Source organism: Lynx rufus, unplaced genomic scaffold (assembly GCF_022079265.1).
Source record: "Lynx rufus isolate CCGP_SWC_20201006 ecotype Redwood Valley unplaced genomic scaffold, mLynRuf1.p SCAF_24, whole genome shotgun sequence".
NCBI lineage: Eukaryota > Metazoa > Chordata > Mammalia > Carnivora > Felidae > Lynx > Lynx rufus.
Window position 1 is genome coordinate 15,868,459 of NW_025814839.1, and position 22,005 is coordinate 15,890,463.

Sequence of the window (22,005 nt, forward strand, 5' to 3'; positions counted from 1 at the left end):
ATAATAATTATGAATGGGGCACCTGGGTGGCTCAGTCGGTTAGGTGGCCGGCTTCGGCTCGGATCATGATTTCATGGTCCGTGAGTTCAAGCCCTGCGTGGGGCTCTGTGCTGACAGCTCAGAGCTTGGAGCCTGTTTCAGATTCTGTGTCTCCCTCTCTCTGACCCTCCCCCGTTCATGCTCTGTCTCTCTCTGTCTCAAAAATAAATAAACGTTAAAAAATTTTAATAATAATTATGAGGATTGAAACATGAAAAATGTATACAGTTTGATAATAAGATGGAGAAGAAAGATGACAAAATGCTATGCACATTCCAACTGCAATTCTGTAAAGGATAGCACACATATGGGTGAGGCCACAATATGAAATATCTGTATTACAGCCATGGGATTATGGGTGCTTTCTCCTCCAGATTTTCTTAAATACCATTGTTTCATTTTTCTTACAGTTCAAAAGTAGGGGGAGCAGAAATTTAAAAACACATTATATTCTTTATGGGATATATAAATGTACATATATATGTGGTAAAAATATTAAAACAGACCAGAAGAAAACATACCAAGTTTAAAACATGTACAACTTTTCAGAAGGAAGAAAACAGGGTCAAGAAAGATAGAGATAAGACTTCCATAATATCTGTGTTTTATTTCTTTTCTGTAAAAATGACTGATTTTTTGAGATCTATAGAATCTGAGTGGTGGTCTTTGCTATATTATTCTTTTTACTTTTTTGTATGTTTGAAGTATTTCAAACATACTTTTTTAATTTATAAAAGTAGGGGAATGAATAGGTAAATATACCACCAGCACTAATAGAAAAGAACTCTCCTGTAATCCTATGGGATCATTTGTTTCTCAGCTATTCCCAGATTGCTCCTTCTCTAAACTACTCTTAGCCCTTAATAAAGGGGGGGAGAAAATAGAAGAAAGGAAGGAAAAAAGCAAATTTCCCCAATGCTGCTAAGCAAAACCAAATTGAAGTAAAATAAAAAACTATCACACTCTAGACCAGGGGTCAGCAAACTTTCTCTGTAAAGGATCAGGTAATAAGTGTTTCATGTTTTGTAGGCCATACAGTATCTGTCTAACCTGCTCAACTCTGCAGTCAAAGCATGAAAGCAGCTATGGACAACACAATATTGGCCATGATCCAATAAAACTATAGTTACAAAAACAAGGAGTTAGATTCAGCTCAAAAGCTTTGTTCCTGTCGCTTTGAAAATTTGACTGAACCACGTCCATGGGATTCATGGGGAATAATAAAATTACAGATTCAGTTGGGAAAACCTCTTGAGTTTTTTTCATAGGAGTTTTTTCATAGGAAAACCTATGAGTCTCTGACCATGAGCCTTGGGCAGATTACTTCATCTCAGCTCAGATGCTTTGAGATCCTGTGATTCTATATGTGTGCTTTTGCTGCCCATTCTGGTCCGAGTTGTATCTGAGCCCCCAATAAATCCTGCCTGGCAACGACATTTGAGATCAAAAGCCCCATTGCTCAAATTTCTCTTTTCATTTGTGAAAGTGAATGGCTCAGGTAATAAGTATTCAAACTTTAAGCAAAAGCCAAAGCTCTTATTTTCACTCAAGGATCCAAAATGGCCAGTGGAGTTGCTGTAAAAGTTTACTGCAGTCATGTTAATAGCCCCAGGAAACATAAATAGGGACATTCAGTCATCATATGTAATGCATAAAGTCTGAGGCTTATCTCAAATGATTGCGCACACGTGAATAAGGTATGTGATACTAGGAAATTTTACAGAGCAGAACACTTCTCAGAACTTGATAAGTCAGGGTGCTCGGGAGGGGGACAGCGGAGAGCCAATACAATTCAGTGGAGTGCATGGAGGAATAATCAAATCCGGGTCTCAAAGCCCAAAATCTGGCCACAAGACAGTAGCCATAGTCAAGATTTCACACTACTGCTACTCAGTGGCCTGGATCACAACTGGACCCTGCACCTGAAATGCTTTTTCTCTCCTATCAATTACATACTCACTGGATCCCTATGTCCTCCCCAAGCCTTCCTGGCATGTCCCTAGTTGTTCTCTATGTGGACTTGGATCTCACAAGACCCCTTCTCTTCTCACCCATCACACACAATGCCTCTACACACACACAACAACATTGATTAATCTTTGTGTGTAATGTAAATAAACACCTATCTTACTTTATTAACTAACAATTCTTTTCTTTTGTCCATGAACTTGAAACTCATGTGTATCTTAATGTGAACTCCTAGAAGGTACATTCAACATCAGCATAATTATTTTAATGATTTCATGTTCTATGATTCATGGTGAACCTGAAGTCAGCCAAATGTATAGAGACAAAGTCTCATCTGTCTGACCCTTCCCCGCCCCTCCACTCTGCCTAAATGTCCTTCCTTCAGACCCTTCATACCAGTGTGTAGTCAATGTTCTCTCCTCATAGTCCTCTGAAATCCTACTCTTGGAAACTTGTTCATAGTTATTTAACAGGCTATCTTAATTTTTCCCAAGGTTTTGAATTTTAACTGACTCTGTACAGAAGAAATGAAAGACTTAGAAGGCAGGGACCAGGGGTGCCTGGGTGGCTCAGTCAGTTAAGCATCCAACTCTTGATTTTGGCTCACAGTCGTGAGACAGAGCCCTACATTGGGCTCTGCACTGTCAGCAGAGTCTGCTTGGGATTCTGTCTCTCTCTCTCTCTCTCTCTCAAAATAAATAAATAAACTTAAAAAACAAAAAAAGGCAGGGACTACATAATGCCAAAGGTTTGGATTCAATAACAGGGATCCTACTGCTCATCCTAAAATTCTGCTACTTTTTAACTCCACAGAGTCCCTTCCCTTCTTGAGAACTGTTTCCCCATCTATAAAATGAGAGCATAGGACATAGAACTAGATGATCTATCCCATTCCATCACACTATGCTTTCATTCCATCCCAGCACAGAGTAGAACTGTGAGAACACAGACTCTGAAACTAGAGAGACCTGGGTGCCAATCTTGGTTTTGCCATACACTTCCTATGTGATTTGGGATAAATTACCTAACTTCTCTGAAACTCGGTTATCACTCCTACAAAGTGGAAAATAAAACAGAAATCCTTACCCATGCAGCACTGTTATGTGAACTGGAGATGGAATAAGTAAAGCCCCTATTGGAATCTAAGCAAGAGACTGACACTAAATAAAGGGCAACCCTCATCCTTCCTACATATTATTCAAGGAATTACTGCCTCTGGGCAGCAGGAGGAGCAGGTAGGATGTTGGGCAAGGCCTCCAGCAAGAAGCCCCAGAAATCATACAGAGAGGGAGCAGCCTATACCAAGTACTATTCAAAAGCAAAAATCAGAAAAAGCTGACTGCTGGGGAATAGGTTCCATCAGGACTTGAGCTGGGTTAGACTGCCCCTCAGCTACCTGGGGGCTCCCAAGTCAAAAGAGTTTAATCAGTAACCTGAACAGTAAGTGTTTGGAAGGCAAGGAGAGAGGTTGGGCATCTAGTTTATTTATATGACTACCCCACACCAGCTCCAAGGGCAAAGAGTACCCTTTCCATGGCAACTACAGTCAACAGACTTTTACCCACTTGAACTGTGGACTTGAAGGTTTGGTTCCAAGACGGAGAATCCCAGTGCCCTCCTCTCAATGCTCATTAGACAGGTGCCACCTCACAAGCTAAACTAAGGAGCAGTTCCTTTGTCAACCCCGCCCCCAGCTCCAGGGTGACCTCCTTTCCCTCCCTGCTTACATTCCTTTTTCTCCTCCTATATCTGCTCTTCCCTCCCTCAGGAAGCCTGATTTCTCCACCCCTCCCAGCATTTCCAGTCTAGGCTCTGCACTGATATCTAATGATGTAGGATTGAAAAGCCCAGGGTCTTCATCTTATAACTAAAAACTAACCCTGAGGAGAGGAGGAGAATGTGAAGGTGGTGAAATCATCACAATGGTGGCAAAACACAAAGAGACCAGTCAAAGGCAATAGCAGTTTGAGCCAGGAAGCTGGGCAGGGAAAGAACAGTGTTCTGGGCATCAGTCTTAACTCCAAGACAAAGCCCTATCAGCCCTATAGGCAACAGCATGTTTTCATTGAGTTGTATAAAAATGTATGTGCAAGACCATTCAATTAGGAAATAATAGTCTCTACAACAAATGGTGCTGAAAGATTTGGACATACACATGCAGAAGAGTGAAGCTGAACCCCCACCTCACATCATATACAAAAAAATAACTCAAAATGGATCAAAAACCTTAATGTAAGAGCTAAAAATATAAAATCCTTCAGAGAAAACATAGGGATCAATCTTCATGATCTTGGATTTGACAATGGATTCTTAGAAATTACAGCAAAAGCATAAGCAAATAAATAAACTAAAAATAGATAAACTGAACTTCATCAAGATTTAAAACTTTTGTGCCTCAAAGGACATTATCAAGAAAAGGAAAAGACAACCTACAGAAAGGGGGATATTTGCAAATCCTATATCTGATAAAGGTCTAGAACCTCTAAAGAACTCTTTCAACTCAACAAAAGAAAAAGACAAACAATCCAATTTTTTTAAAAAAGTGTGTTCATGTAGGCCAGGACTAGGGCTGGAGGGTAATGATATAAAACTGAAAAATAATTACAGTAAGCTGAAGATATAGATATAGGTATTTCCTTTAAAGAAAGTATAGTCAAATACAATGTATAGACTTCATTTGGATTCTGATTCAAACAAATCAACTGTAAGAAGAAAATTTTTATATAATCAGGAAAATCTGAATATGGACAGGTATTAAACTACCTAAATTAAGAAATTCCTATGGATTTTTTGTGTGATAATAGCACAAGGGTTATGTTTTTGTTTGTTTGTTTGTCTGTTTTAAGTCAAAGATGAGCCACCTGGGTTGCTCAATCAGTTAAGCCTCCCACTCTTGATTTCAGTTCAGGTCATGATCTCACAGTTCGTAAATTTAAGCCCTGAGTCAGGCTCTACGCTGACAGAATAGAGCCTGCTTGGGATTCTCTCTCTCTCTCTCTCTCTCTCTCTCTCTCCTCCCTCTCTCTCTCTGTTTCTCTGTGCGTGTCTCAAAAACAAATAAATAAATAAATACATTTTTTAAAGTCAAAGGTATATTCTTTTTTTTTTTTTAAACGTTTATTTATTTTTGGGACAGAGAGAGACAGAGCATGAACGGGGGAGGGGCAGAGAGAGGGAGACACAGAATCGGAAACAGGCCTCAGGCTCTGAGCCATCAGCCCAGAGCCCGACGCGGGGCTCGAACTCCCGGACCGCGAGATCGTGACCTGGCTGAAGTCCGACGCTCAACCGACTGCGCCACCCAGGCGCCCCAGTCAAAGGTATATTCTGAAGAATTCACAGTTAAATGACATAATATCTAGGATTTGACTTAAAATACTTCTGGAAAAAAAAGTTAGAAGAGATAGGTGAACAAGAATGGCAAAATTATTATCATTGTTAAAGCACAGTGATGAGATTTAGTTCCACAAATGCTCATTGTACTATTCTTTCTCTGGGTATGTATGTTTGAAATTTTCCAAAATAAAAAAAAAATTACAAATGTGATTTAATATTGTAGTCATCTTGGCTTTAAGAAACCAGGAAAATAAAAGCTCTAGCAGCTATTTTTTTAGCACCCCACCTAGCTAGAGCAGAAGGCTTATTTCAGATGCAACCTGACTCAAATTTCAACAAATCTTTTGCAAGATGCTGAGATTGGTCTAATCTTACCTTTGGTGCTGGATAGGGAAGGACAAGAAAAAGGAGGAAAACTGATCATACCCAATGAGAAAACTCCTCTGATAGAGCAGTGAGCACTTTGTAACTGCTGACCAACAGGAAAAGCTACAGCCACTCCCTATGTGGTCTCAGAAAATGCCACTTCTCTCTCTACCTCCGGATTTAGCAATGGATTCTTAGAAATGACACAAAAATATGAGCAACATAAGAAAAAACAGATCTAAAAAAACAGACAAGAAGCCTCATGCAATGAAAAGAACAGTGAGATGGAGCCAGAGGTCTGGGTTCTACTTTTGATTCAGGATCCTGAGCAAGTTTTCTCTAATCCCAGTTTTCACTTCCCTGTCCATAAAAGAAGAGGGAGAATTTCTGAGGTCACTTCAAGAGTTGCCACTGACTGCCCATGTTTAAGTGTATTAGAAACATCACCTAGAGCCAAATTCTGATCCCTCCAGGCACAAAGACTCACAGCTAACTCTAAGGTTAGAACTAGCCCTTAGATATTCTGAAGTTCCTTTCAGTCTTCTATTAAGAACAGTTTTCACTGAAACTTCTTGAATCTGTTTATGTTTTTAACCTTCCACATGGTGAAGGGTAAGGAATTTCATGTGTTGGCTCTTTGATGCATGAAATAGGACTTTACTCCTTAGAATAAGAAGACTAAGGGACCAAGTTAATAGAAACAAATATTGTTGTTCCTTGGTGGGCCAGGATGTACTAAGAAGAGGGAGCGGGCAGGTTCTAAGATAGCCAATGCCCGTCCCCGGGGCAGTAGACTCACCGAGATCTTGGTGAAAATGTAGAGTAACAGGGACAGAATAGAGAGGTAGATCTGGATCCTCTTGCCTCCAAATCGCTTCCTCAGGTACTCTGGCATCGTCACCACCTGCATGGGATGTAATGGAGGTCGCCATCAGTCAGAGTGACCAGAAGATCCAGAGCAAGCAGAGCAGTGGCATCCACATGGCATCAGATATATGCTCAAAAGTTAACCCTCGTGGGTAAGAGAGGTCTGTGATGTAGCCAGATGGCCCCTATTCTCCAGCCATTTGCTCATCTCTTTCCCACATGCCCTACCACTGCAGGGGTAGCTGGGTATTGTCCCAGAACATTTAAGGTGCCCAATAAATACTTTTTTAAATGAACACGTGACTGTACATAACCAAGAAAGCAGATCTTTGCCCTGGAAGAGGAAGTGATAGATATATATCCCTATACAACATGCCTACTATGAACAAGACACTATAACAAAATAAATAAACATTAAAAAAATTGCTTTTAGGTAGTCAAAATTTTTTTTAAAAAGTAGTCAAAAGTTTATAACCTGGAAAAGAAAGCCAAAACACAAGTCATTCTCTGCCACTTATTCCATAAAGCCTCCTCTGCTTTCAGGAGGATGGAGCTCATATTATATATGTGTGTGTGTGCATATATGTATATACATATGTAAACATATATAAATATACATTATCAGCAAGACATGGAATAACAGAGCAGATACTTACCCCAGCCTTAATGTAAATGGGAACAAACACCCAGCCTAAGACAACCACCCAAATCAGGGCCTGAAACAGACAAAAAAAAAAAAAAAAAAAAAAAAAAAAAAGCACGTAAAGTCAAACCAGGAGGAACCTTAGCTCACCCTGCTGCCTGCAGGGCCCTCAACTACTATAGGACAATCAGCAAGCATTTTCTCCTGGGGTTCTGGGGACAACTCCCTTAAGTGGCCATCAGAAACTGAAAGAGGCTTTTGCTGCTCAGTTGGCCCATGGGAACAGCAGTAGGGCATTAGTGGAGGAGACACCAGGGGGCTGCCCACAGACATCCCAGCTCCTCTTGCCTCTTCTCTGATTACAAGGAGTAAAATACCATTTAGAGAACTTTTAAGTAATAATTAATAATAATAATAATAATAATAATAAATAATGGGAATCTGGTGGTAAGAATTTCCAAACCTCCAATATGGCCAAAAGGGTACAGGAGGGCTTGGATTTTTTTTTAATTTTTAAACAATTTTTTTAAATTTATTTATTGTTTAATTTACATCCAAGTTAGTTAGCATATAGTACAACAATGATTTCAGGAGTAGATTCCTTAATGCCTCTTACCCCTTTAGCCCATCCCCCCTCCTACAACCCCTCCAGCAACCCTCTCTTTGTTCTCTATATTTAAGAGTCTCTTTTGTTTTGTCCCCCTCCCTGTTTTTATATTCTTTTTGCTTCCCTTTCCTTATGTTCATCTGTTTAGTATCTTAAATTCCTCATATGAGTGAAGTCATATGATATTTGCCTTTCTCTGACTAATTTTGCTTAGCCTAATAGGAGGGCTTGGATTTTTAAAGAAAAAAACACTATTGCCATCATATCTGTAGTTTTCTCATGTTACTCTGGTAGAAGAGCAGCAGGACCCTGGGGCTCCTGAAGCTGTGCCCCTCTTCTATCTGCATCCAAGGGTGTCCCTGGTTGGTTCCCTAACACTCAGAGCATCTCTAAACATAGACTGAAGTGGCTGACTGGCTGACTGCTAAAACTCCTTCCAGCTCCAGGACAGTGTCTCTGATGTTACTCACATTCCATTCAAAGCCCCCAGTGGCGATGCCTGCTGCAGCTCCTGTCCCCGCCAGCCCCACAAAGTGGCCACTTCCAATGTTACTGGCAAAGAGAGATGCTCCAACCTGGAAACACAAAGAGAAAATCTGGTAAGGACTCTATGGTCCAGGACACTCAGAGGTAGACCAAAGAGAGAAGAGACATGTCACCCAAGAGAAGGACAAGAAATAGAAGAGGCAGGCTGGGAACTTGACTGTGTGTTCGTTGGGACCACAGGTTCACAAGATGGATGTGGGGTCTTGGGTAATAGTGAAGATGAAAAGGAGAGGATGGAAGAAAAGGCAATGTGTATCCCCAAATCAGATCAAATCTGATACAAACCTGTGGGGTTTTTTGTCAGCCCAATGCCAAAGAATGAAGAAAATATGGGCAACCCCACAGTTCACTGAGCCTCCCTTATAAGTCGTCCAAAAGGCTGTCAGCTGAAAAGCAGGGCCTGTGCCATTCATCCCTGTGTCTTCCAAGAGTTGACCAATACCTTGACCAAGGACCTTGACCAATACTGGCTCTCAGTAAATGCAGTTTTGATAAAAGAAATCATTTAAAGGAAGCCTCTGGGCATCAGCCCTCTCACTTACCAGAGAAGTCAGGGGGTAGAGCCTATACTTCCCAATGATTCTTAACTATTAAATTCTATGATCCCATGTGCTCCCAAGAAACATGAGATGCTACTAATAATAACTCCCTAAATCAATATAGTATTTTTATTTTTTATTTTTTACAAAGGTCTCATAGACCCCATGGACACATACACAAAACACATGTATTTTTCAAGGACATACATATGTCTAAATACATAGGTAGAAGACAGATTGGAAGGATATATATTAAAAATCCAAGATTGAAAGCCTGGAAGGAAAAAGGAGAATGAGATTGTGAATGGGAGATGGAAGAAAAAACATCAGATAAAACAAGAGAAGGATCTTGCACTAACTAATCATAATACTGTGCCGTCAACTCAATTGCATCTAAGCTCCAAGAGAACCCCAGGAAGTTTTAGAGTCCTTCTGTACCCAGGAGGAGAGGCATAGAACCATTTGATAATTATCAAACTAGTATAATTATCCCCATTATTGCTTAGCAATGGGGGAAAGCTGGTAGTTATTTGTCTATTATCCCTAAGATGGTCCAGATCTGGAACAAAACAAAGAGCAGTATTTCACAAAAGACAAATTACTCCAAGAAACTGTCCTAGCTACATCAGTCCCTACCTCCAATATAAGGTAATGGTTGCTTAGTACCAAATAGTTAAGTCAGAGAGGAGGGCGTTCCCTGAAGGCCAGGTCAGAAAGTCTCTGGAATGATGCAATAATGATATAAAAGTACACTCATTCATTCACTCAGTGAATATTAATTTAGCATCAACTCAATGTAACATGCACTATTCTAGACCCTGGGGACTCCAATGTGAATAGCACAGACAAAATCCCTACTCTCCAGAATCTTATATTCTAACCAACATAAATAAACATAAATAAAATTTTTTTAAAGAGAGATCAGAGAATGGTCAGTGCTGTAAAGAGAACAGAGAGGGTGTGATAGAGTGACTAGTTCCAATTGGAGAGTCAAGAAAGTTCCCTCTGTGTAGATGCCCTCTACGTTAAGATTGAAGTGATAAAAGAAGTCCAATGTGTCAAATCAGAAGAAAAGTAGTTGTAGTTAAGAAGCAAAAAGAAGGGCAGACTGGCTGGAGTGTTGTAGGCAAGGAGGAAGGTGGTATGAGATGAGGCTGGGAAGCTGGACAGGGATATATCAGGAAGGTCCTAGCAGGCAAGGAGGATAGGAGGTTTGAATTTTATTCTAAGTGTGGGAAAACACTGGTGGGAGTGGGGGGCAGTTAATCAGTGGAGAGAAAGGACTTAATTTGCTTTTTAAAGATTGTTCTCAAGTACATGGAGAAGATAGTGTTGGGGGCAAGGGAGAAAACATAAAAATGTAGAGGAGGCTATTGCTGTATCTACATAAGAAGACAGTGGCTCGGTCTCTGGTGGTAGCAGTCAAGACAAGGGCAAGTGTAGAGATTGGAGTGTGTTTTAGAAGCAAGTTGACAGGAGTCCTGAATCTAAGAGTTACCCTTGAAGGATCAGGTGTGGGAAATGAGAGAAAGAGTAATCAAGGGTAACTCCTAGACTCAGGACTTGAGTAGGTGGATTCCATTTATTAAAAAGGGGAAAATGGATCCAAAGATGGGTGGATAAAGAAGATGCAGTAATATATATACAATGGCATATATTACTTAGCCATACAAAAGAATGAAATCTTGCCATTTGCAACAACAATAGACCTAGAGGGTATGATGCTAAGTGAAGTAGGTCAATCAGAGAAAGACAAATACCATATAATATCACTCATATGTGGAATTTAAGTAACAAAACAAAACAAAGAAAAAAGAGATAAAAAAAATCTCTTAAATGCAGAGAATAAACTGGTGATCACCAGAGGGGAGGTTGCAGGGGGGTGTGAAATAGATAAAAGGGATTAAGAGTACACTTATCCTGATGAGCACTGAGAATTGTACATAATTGTTGAATCATATTGTACACCTAAAATTAATATAACATTGTATGTTAATTATACTTAAATTTTAAAAAAAGAAGGGGAAATTTGGAGGAAAGCAGGCTGTTCAGAGATATTCACCTCTTTCTCCTCAAAGTTGGATGGAGATAACAGTCCACTTTTAATCAGAATTACCTTTGTCATGTAGCCTGCCTTCCATGATCCATTATCTTTTCATTTATCATCTCTCACTTGATAAATTATTAAGCCTAATGTTGTACTATTAAGGGCATAATTACCAGTAATGATTAACTGCATTAGATTAACCTTAAGTTCAAGAAGTCCTCTCCAACATCCCTCCAAAGGGAAACTTGAACTTTTAGAAGTTGGTGGCTTTCCTGAGGTACCCCCTTACTGTATGATGGAATAGGGGCCAGGAGAGCTTTGCCTTGCACAGATTTACTTAATTTCTGTCATAGTCACTACTCTTCTCCAAGTCATTTGCCTTGGCCTCATTCTGGACTCCCTCCCTTCACCCCATGGCCTTCACTCAATCATTTACCAAAACCCTGACTCTGCCTCCACAATGTCAAAGGCATCTAGCACTTCTTATACTGCCCTTGTACAGGCTGTGATTATCTCTCAACAGGCTTCTAGATAATTTCCAGTCTCCCCCTACACACATGGCCAGTTCCCCAAAGCACAACTCTGATCAAGCCACTTCCCTATTCAGAGAACCTCCTCAACATCCAAATGGGCCTGCCAAGTAGTCTTCCTGGAAGTTCCAGGTTTAAAGACATAGTCCTAAGAATTCAGAAAGATTTCAGGTTAGAGTCCCCTCCAGTGAGAAGGAAGTATGAAAATAAAAATTAGAGTTTGAATACTTTCTTAACCTCTTACTATCTGGGTGATCATAACATCTGTGAGCCTCAATCTTCTCTCATGACAGTTGTTCAGAAGTCAAATGAGATTATGAATCAGTAATGACTGACATTTTACTGACCCTCAAACAGAGTCCTTTCTCTCCTCCAAGAGGATAATCACTTCATCCTCAAAGACAATTCACAAGAGCTACAATGGACACAGTTGGAGTCTGAATTGTGTTCCCCCAAAATTCATGTGTGGTAGTCCTAACTTCCTAATGTGACCTTATTTGGAGATAGGGTATTTAGGGAGGTAATTAAGGTTAAATTAGGTCATAAGGGTGGGGCCCTAATCTATTTGATAGGACTGGTCCTTATAAGAAAAAGAAAAAGACATCGTCTCTCTCATTCTCTCTCATTCTCTCTCTCTCACTCTCATTTTTTACTCAGAAAAGAGACCATGTGAATGCACAGACAAAAGGCAGTCATCTACAATCCAGAAAGAGAGGTCTCACCAGAAACCAACCCTGACAGCACCTTAATCTTGAGCTTCCAGCCTCCAGAGCTGTGAAAAAATAAATCTCTCTTGTTTAAGGCTCCCAGTCTATGGTATTGTGTTATGGAAGCCCAAGCAAGCTAATACAGACACCATTGCTTTATCACCTCCATTCCCCTGCCAGGTTTTCATTCTGCCCTTCCTCTCACTGAAGCTCATTAACAACGCTTTCATCATTCTAATTTCCCAAAAACTCCCTCTGTCTACCCCTCACCCACATTCATGCCCATTTGGGAATCATGCCCCATCCAGGGAGTGATCCAGTGACATGAATCATCATGTCCTTCTCTGTAATCTCCTCCCACATTGCCTCTGAGTTCAGGGTTTTAGACTTCATCTAAAATTTCCCCAGCTTGACCTTGCTTTTGACTAACTTCTTTCCAAGCCTTCCTCATCCCCTGATGGGGCTCAGGAAGCTATTATAAGTATTTAGATGGCTTTACTGTAACTGTGCAAGATGAGCTGGGTCAGACAACACCCAACAGGTTTGATAGCATGGTAATCAGGGAAATAACATAATGTGACATCACAAATGGGAAAAAAAAACCACTACATTTTCCTTTGAATTTGGAGGAATTCATAATCACACTTTACTACCTAAACTTCTTACCCTAGAAAGTTGGCAGGATGGGAAATACTTGAAGAAATTATAGAATCACAGAGTCTTAAAGAGTTATATGGACCCACAAATGTCACAGTTTGAATCCCTTCTGCAATACCCCCCCCCCCCAAGTGATGGTTGGTTTCTGGATGCCATGCTTCTAGTGACAGAGAACTTGCCCAATTTACAAGGCAGCTGAATCCATAGAGGAACAATTCTAATAGTTAAAAAGTCCTTCTTTACCTTGAGCTGAAATCTACCCATTTGTCTACTTCTGCCTTCTGGAGTGATACAGAACAAGTCAAATCTCTCTCCCACAAGCTAGCTCTTCCAAGGTCTAAGGAAAGGGATTGTGCCCACCCTCAAATCTTCTCCAGGCTAAGCTTCCTCTTCTCATGTGTCTGCTCCTCACTGGCCATGGAATTGAATCTCACCATCTGTGTTACTATCTGCTGCCCTCAGTTTTAACAGTGTCCACAGATGGGCCTCAGGCCCAAATGAACCACTTTAGACATGGGCCATCCAGAGTGAAACAGGCTGCCCTTCCTGACTTCCCATACAGTTTTAACATTATATGGCTTCAAATCCTCTTTTAAATCTGTCACTCAGCCATGAGTGCCTGGTGGCAGTAAGGACTAAGCCAGTCCCTCTAATTCTCATCACTGTCAGAAAATCTGCCTCTAAATTATTTGGACCATTTAACAAGAACAGATTCCCTCTCATTGCAGTTTAGATTCCTGATAATACCAATTTGGTTTACCTCAACAATACAGTGGCTCTAACACTTAAAATTTTTTCACTTCGATTCTTCCAGGGTTTGGCACAAATATGATACTCTCCCATAAGCCTTACCTAAAGAGAAAACCACTTAAACTACAAAGGAAAATAATCTAGCCAAATTAATTTCTCCCTACCAACTATTAATGTCAGAAGTTGGAAGCTAGCAGGGATTGCATCTATTCCTCGAAAAAAGGCAGACATTAGTCTCTTCAATGATCACTTCTTCAGTTCTTATCACAGCCCTACAAATGGACTTCCTGAACCCATGCTACTCACAGAATGTTCCACAGGCCGGGAGCATCAGCTTCACCTGTGAGCTTAAGAGAACGACAAATCCTCTGCCCCCACTCCAGACCTATTGAATCAGAGTAGTAAGCTCTTCAAGTGTTTCTCATGTACAATAAAGTTTGAGAAACCTACCTACACTGTACTAAATGTCACTGTTATCTCCACAAACTTGTTTGACCTCTCTTCAGGAACAAGAGCACAGGGACTAACTACAAAATTAGGATGCTAAGGTGTGAAGGACAAAAACTTTGGGGTGAAAGGGACTTTCTCCAAAATTCTCTACTTAACCTCCAGAGTTTCAAAGGTCTGTTACCATGGTACTCATGCTTCCCAGTGGGAGACACTGTCTCTTCAACCACATGCCAACACAAGCATGTGGACTGAAAGAATTTTTGACCAATCTCACAGGTAAAACTTCAGAACTGGCTGGTTCAGTCAAATAAAGACTTCCAGAATATCCTCACACTGCAGCAAAATTATCAAGACATTTCAAATGGAAATCCACAGATACCACTCAAAGGCTTTGTGGGAAATCCTACAATTTTTCTCCTCAAGAGATTGGGTTATAAGAATTCCCAGAGGGTAATCTCCACCACCAGAAGCAACAAACATTGCTGATTGGAAGACTCCTCTGCCATGATATGACACTGGGAAGAGGAATTACAGGCTTTCAAGACTTTCTGCAATACAGCCCCCTCCTCTTTCTCCACTCCCAGCAGCCTCTCCATACCCTTTCACATCCCCTGCACTCCAGCTAAATTATACTAACTCAGTCTCCTAGATATGCTCTGGGCATTCCTGCCTTCTGAATTTATTTATGCCATTTCCCTCTGCTTCAACCTCCTCTCCATCAACTCTTATGCCCCTAAAACACTGACCCAGTCTTCAAAAGGAATCCCAGTCTCATCTCTCCACTGACACCATTCAGAGCTGATCTCTTACCCCTCTGGTCTCTCACCTCCAATCCTCATCTGTTGTACTCTCCAGGGGCATGACACTGCTTCTGTCCAAGTATTATTCCCCACAAACCTTCTAGCCCTCAAAGAGGATTTCTGCTTCTGCTGAGCATAGGACCTTTCTTGCACATGACAAGCATGCAGTAAAAGTCTGCTGAGTGAGTGAGTGGACTGGTGTATCAAATCCTTGGATGGCAGCAACTGAATGCCTTAGAGCTATACTTATTTCCACTGGTTACATAGAGTTAAGACTCTTCCCAGGGACATGTCAAGGATGGCTCTCTCTTGAGGAAGAGGCAATAAACTTGGCCTGCTAGGCCTAGATGGGGCCCAGAAGAATAATGGGGTGTGCTAGGATTATGCACTACTCTGAGATGTTAATATGGTGACCTATAAGATCAGTGTTAGTAAGAACAAGACCTCAAGTGGAATCTGACCTCCTGGGTTAGTCCATCAGGCAAGTAAACACGTTCTCCCATGTATTTCTGATAGAAATGCAATTCTGGAAAGCAGTTGTTGGTACATATCAAAATCTCATCTCCTTCCACCATATGATCCTACTTTTTAGTACCTTAAGAAAATTATCAGAAATGCAGACGGGGCGCCTGAGTGACTCAGTCGGTTAAGCGTCCGACTTCAGCTCAGGTCATGATCTTGCGGTCTGTGAGTTCAAGCCCTGCGTCGGGCTCTGTGCTGACTGCTCAGAGCCTGGAGCCTGTTTCACATTCTGTGTCTCCCTCTCTCTCTGACCCTCCCCCGTTCATGTTCTGTCTCTCTCTGTCTCAAAAATAAATAAACGTTAAAAAAATTTTTTTAAAGAAATGCAGAGAAAGTCTTATACATGAGTTTCATTAGTATGTTCATTGTCATGTTATTTACAATACAGGAAAGTTGGAATCAACATAAATGCCCAACCACAGGAAGACAACTGGATAAATTAAGGTACATATTTGTGATCGAATATTATGCAGCCATTAAAATCATAGCTTTGAAGAATATGTTATGGTGGGAAGGTGATAGTGATAAAATCCCAAATAAAAAAAGAATATACAGTTTTTTATAGACATAGACATAGTCATAGACATAGACAGAGACAGAGACAGAGACAGAGACATAGAGTTATATCTGCAAATTTAACAGTGGTTATCTTTGAAAGAGAAAACAATGAGCATGTTTTCATACTTTTCCAATATTCCCACAATGAATTTGTGTAACTTTATAAGCAGAACACAATTCATCAAAACCTTTAACAATAAAGGGAAATCATTCCAGAGCTGTCTCAGATTCACTTGCAGAACCTAAGAACAAAGTATGTAAGGAAGTCATGTGTTTGTTGGGGGCAATATAGAAAAAGACATGAAATGTCATTGAATGCTACCTAAAAATTATGTTTTGTGTGACAGGAAAAAGGAAATAGGAAATGTATGGTACAGCCTGTTTATTTACCAATATCCAGTCATCTCATATTGGAGCTAGAATTAACTTGGAAATGATTAAGGTTGACCTTGTCATTTTCAAATGAAAACAAAATTATAGCCCAAAGGAAGAAAGTGATTCAAATTTATGCATTAATTCTATCTTTACTTCCACACCCTTAGGAAAGTAAAATAGTATGCGTACACTCTGAACCATTAACCCAAGAGTCAAGAATTGCCTAAGGCAGTGGACAACTACCTGTGTATGTCTTCCTCAGACAATGGTTCTCAAACTATAGCATGCATCAGAATCTACAGTAAAAATACACAAAAACCAGCAAAATCTGAATGATAAACACATTCAGTTTTAATAAAATTATGTTCAAATATTGCATGAAACATACAAACACTACAAAAGTATTCATTGTTTGTCTGAAATTCAGATTTAACTGGCCATCCTTTATTTTTATTTGCTGAATCTGGCAACACTAATTACAATCACCTAGATTTGTTAAACCACAGATGTTTGAACCGCATTCCTTCAACTTTCTGATTCAATATGTTTGGGTTGAGGCTGGAAATTTTGCCTTTCTAACTAGAGCCCAGGTCTTGCTGGTGCTGCTGGGGTGGGTACACTTTGAGAGGCCTGTCCTGGGAAAATAAGAAAGGGAGAGGGGATGACTTTTACAATGCCTCCTGTTGGCCAAGTGTCGGGACAGGCACTTCATTCACTTCATCTTACATCGTGCTTACTACAGTCTGTGAGGTAGGGATTATTCTCATATTCATTTTACAGGTAAGAAGACTGAAGACCAGAGCAGTGATTTGCCCACAGTCCTACAGTCTAACATGACCAATGTCCAAGGGACAGAAAGGGAGGCCACAGTGCCACTCTGACTTTCTTCCTCCTTCCCCAGACATTTCTTTCTCAACTTCCCTGAAGGGGCACAGTCGGGTCAGGCCTCCCTACCCATTTCATTGTAAATTTAGGAACAGCATGTATATATCTGCATCATGCTTGTATTTCAGATTCTTCCCTCATCCTCTGAGGAACTGGTCTTTAACCTGAATTACTATTTTGATTTCATTCGTAAGATATCTTTTCATAGGGGAGATTTGGAGAGATTTAACCTTTGACTTTTGCCATCTCTTGAAGATCACAATTCCTGGACTGGGACAGAAGAGAAGGTGGGACTCATATATTCAGACCATTTTATTTCTGAGATTCTGGTAAATGTTTAGACACAGGTCTTGCTCCAGAGCCATCATAATCTCTGTTTACATTAACTCATGCACTCCATAAACAATGGTGGCCTTTCACTCATTATCTTCACAAATCTCTCTCCTTGTTCTAAGAGCCAAAAGGGCAGGAAATCAGGAAACCACTGCCAAGGCTGGCATTTTCCCACAGGTTGTTGGCACAAAACACAGGTGAGGTCTTCTCTTGGCATTTATAGGTCAAGGAGGCTAGAGACCAACCAACCCTCTCACCAATTCAGATAGGTTCATCCTTGGGATCATCAACTTGCAGTCCCTCACTCAGCGGGCCTGACTGAAATGCATTATCTACCCCTACACTGGCCTCCTTTCAGTTCCTCAAATATCCCAAGATCCTTCCCTCCTCAGGCCTTTGACTATTCTGTCCCTTCTGCTTGGATTGCTCTTCCCCCAATCTTCAAATGGCTGCCTCCTTCTGATTCCTCACATCTCAGCCTAAATGCTCAATTCTCAGAAAGATCTTTCCTGATTCTCTTATGTATTTTGAGAAACACCCCTTTTCTTCCCTCCCACCCTTGACTCAAATACACTTTCTTAAGACCACTACTTGTAATTTTGGATATATATATAATTTTGGATTATATAATTTTGTAAGAATGTGTGTGTGTCTCTCTCTCTCACACACATACACACACACTAATATATGCCAGCACCTAACACAGAATGTGGCATATAATAAGTAATCAACATGTAAATGTAGAATAAAGTAATAGTAATGCATCAATGGATAAATGATTGAATTCACAGTTTAAGAAGGAGGAGCTAAAGATGAGGTACAATAATAATGATGATGATGGGAGCACCTGGCTGACTCAGTAGAGCATAAGACTCTTGACCACAGGGTCATGAGTTTGAGCCCTACATTGAGTGTAGAGATTACTTTAATAAAAAAGTGATGATGATGAAGATAATGATATTAAGAATAGCCAGTTTGGGTAGGACTAATTACATACTATTGTAAATGATTTACATATTTATCTAATTGAATCCTCAAAACAACTCTCTAAGATAGGTGCTATGGGGACGCCTGGGTGGCTCAGTCAGTTAAGCGGCCAACTTCCGCCCAGGTCATGATCTCATGGTTTGTGAGTTTGAGCCCCATGTCAGGCTCTGTGCTGACAGCTTGGAGCCTGGAGCCTGCTTCGGATTCTGTGTCTCCCTCTCTCTCTGCCCCTTCCCAGCTCATGCTCGCACTCTGTCTCTGTCAAAAATAAATAAAACAAAATTTAAAAAAGATAGGGGCTATGATCTCTATTTTTCAGTTGAGGAAACTGAAACACAGAAAGGTTGAATAACTCACCCAAGGCCACAAAGCTAGGAAGGGGGACCTGGGGTTCTAAACAAGGCAGAGTGACTTCAGAGTCTCTGGTCTTAACCCTAACTCTAAATCACCTCCCTAATATAAAATTTACCCAGAGTAAAACATATAGGTCTCAGTGACTCAAAATGTGCCACGCAAATGGTACAAAGGAAAAGCCCAGACACATTTATTTTTTTAGAGTTTTTTTGGTAATGCTTATTTATTTTTGAGAGAGAGACAGACAGAGTGCAAGTTGGGGAGGGACAGAGAGAGAAGATGACACAGAATCTGAAGCAGATTCCAGGCTCTGAGCTGTCAGCACAGAGCCCAATGCAGAGCTCGAACCCACATACCGTGAGATCATGACCTGAGCCGAAGTCAGATGCCACCCAGGTGCCCCAACCCAGATACATTTCTAACATGAATAATCCAAAGACTTCATCCTAGCTGATAGTTTCAGCATTCTTCTGACTTCAACCAACTAGAAATGTTGATTATAGTGTACTTTTTCCTTTCTCTGTCTGGGGAAGCGCTAACATGTTAGAAAATATTGGGAAGGTATCCAGAGTGAAAGAAGAAAGCAGGAGCTTATACACCAAGTATATGACAGGAAATTGGCTACACACCCATCAACTGATGCCTAAGAACACAAAGAATACATGGGGTGGTGAGTGGCTGTGCATTAATCAGTGAAACTCTTCAGAGGAGACTAAGCCATGAAGAGTGGCAGGGAAATAGCCCTGACAAAAAGAGAGAGGGCAAGAAGGACAAGGGAGAGAGGGTGAGGGAAGGAAGAGAAGAAATAGGGGAAGGAGGAGGTGGTGATAGAGGAAGAGGAAAAGGAGAAGAGAGAGGAGAGGCCATTCAAGAGCAAGGCAGCAACTGGCATGTTAAGCAAAAAACTCTCACCACAAAAGAGATACATATCTATGGGAATAGCCAAGTTTTGCAAAATCTTGTCTCAGCCTTAAAAAAAAATGTTTTAGATAGTAAGGAAGCATAGTCACACCAGCCTTTTTTTCCCCAAGGGATCCAATGAGGGCTAAAATCAGGCACTCTGATTGGGGCCAGGATTGCTTTTCCAGTTTTGCTACCATGAACCTTAAAAAAAAGAAGTTTAAAGGAAAAAAAAGTTCTCTGTACATAGAAACAGAAATGTGGAACACTGCTAGAGAAAGGCTTTGACTTGGACCCAGTACCTTCCTAACCTCCTGAATTCTTACCACTGCCTACACTCTGTGGCCACTGCTCCAGAGAGCAGAATGCAGGCTGAGGTCTTAGGTGACATCAACAAGGGGATCCAGCATGAGAGTCTGAGGACATGTCCCTTTCCTCCCTCCCTTTTCTTTAATTTAGCATGTATTTCTCAAATGCCCAGTAGATGCAAGGTCCTGGACTAGGTATTGGAAGAAAAAAAAAGATTAAGAAAAACATAAGCTCTGCCCTGGGATAAATGAAAGCACACATAGCCATATGCAAGTAGAAGACAACCAGCAGGAAGAAAGTGTCAACTGGACTTGGCAGTCACTTCCACTCAACCTTATGAAAGTCAAGTACTTGTTGGTCCTTCATCTCACATTTTCCTGAGCTTTGTTCCCTTGGTGACCTTTCTACCTCTCCTGTGTCCATTCCCCTAGTTCATGCTCTTTCTCTCTCAGGTCTTATGTTCCCAGGTCTTAGATCTACCAGACTCTTCCAGGATGCACCCCAGTAGTATCCTAAGTGGATGAACTTTGATTTGATCATTGGGATTTACAGACTTAAATATCAAATCAGATATATTTTACTCAACAAAGTTTAGTAAGTATGAAGAGCTATCTTCTTTCCTTGGGGAAAATATTCAGAGGGGTCTCTGGTTAGCCCTAACTGAAAGAATTTCTTGGTTTTCAGGTAACCCTCTAGACTACATCTATTGATCTCACAAATTTCCATCTCAAAAGATAAGAAGAAAGAGACCTGAATAACAGAAAAATAGAGTCCTAACTCTGTCATTATCTTGTGTGAACTTGGTTGGGCAACCCATGGGGTTAATCTCCATTCTTGCTGAATCACTAAGGATTCAATCAAATACAGGATATAATAGTCCTTCAAAAGTTTTCAGCTGAAAAAAGAAAAACAAGAGCTAAACCTGAGAATTTGCTGAGTGCCAGGCACTGTTCTGAGACTGTGCATATGTCCACACAACAATCTCAAGGAAGTACTGTTATCCCCATTATAGAGATAACAAATGTAAGACACAGAGATGTTTAGTAACTCACACAGCTAGTAATGGGCAGAAGCTGGATTTGAACCCAAGCAGCCTGACTCTAGAGCCTAGACCTGAACAAGGTGTCAACGAACTAGGACCTATAAACCAAATCTGGTCCTCAGCCTCTTTTAGTAAATAAAGTTTTATTGGAATACAGCCAGGCCCATCCATTTATGTACTGCCCATGGCTGATTTCATGATACAACAGCAGAGTTGAGTAGTTGTGACAGAGATCATATAGCCTACAAAGCAAAAATATTTGCTATCTTGCCCTGTAAAGAGAAAGTTTGTCAACCCTTGCCCTAAGTCACTGTGACATACACCTCTCTGATGATTCTCTAATAATAAAAGAAGGAAAGGAACTGTGGCTATTGAGAGACACACAGCCATTCAATTTTCAAGACCCTCGTTGGCAATAGACTGGCTAGCATGCCCACACCCATTCTTGTTTCCTCCTCTGTGGAAGAAATTTTAGTCCTGGGAGACCTTTGAGATGCTCAGTCTGACTGTTCCTCATTACAGAGGAGACTGAAAGCCAGAGAAGTTAACGATTTGCCCAATGTCACAAAGCTGGGACAACCCAAGTCCTTTGGTTCTTTGTGAGGTTCCTATTCCCTCTGGAATGTTTACTTCTTCATTTAAGGGGGTTTTCAAAGGGTTGACTCAACCCCATTGTACCCCACCCATTTCCTTGGAGCTGACTCCGATAAGTATGACCAAACTCTCCTCCAAAAAAGAATTCTCCACTGGGCTGTGTATCTGGGGCCCAGCCTATCTGAGTAATTTCTGCTACCAATAGACAAGGAGTGGGGAATTTCCCCTTCAATGCTCACATTCCTGCTTTCCCATCTCCCACATACCCACATAACCATTACAACGTAGCACACA

General features: G+C 40.8%; 1 protein-coding gene across 3 annotated transcripts in view; it reads right to left on the reverse strand.

Annotated features, from left to right (window-relative positions):
• The window catches only part of SLC5A1 (solute carrier family 5 member 1), a 73,155-nt gene that overhangs the window by 38,872 nt on the left and 12,278 nt on the right, over positions 1-22,005 (reverse strand). For all 3 annotated transcript variants that reach the window (XM_047088197.1, XM_047088196.1, XM_047088198.1), the window contains exons 3-5: positions 8,297-8,401; positions 7,233-7,292; positions 6,509-6,613 (exon numbers count right to left, since the gene is read on the reverse strand). In XM_047088197.1, coding sequence (XP_046944153.1) covers positions 6,509-6,613; positions 7,233-7,292; positions 8,297-8,401 — 270 coding nt within the window. The remainder of the gene's footprint in view (positions 1-6,508; positions 6,614-7,232; positions 7,293-8,296; positions 8,402-22,005) is intronic.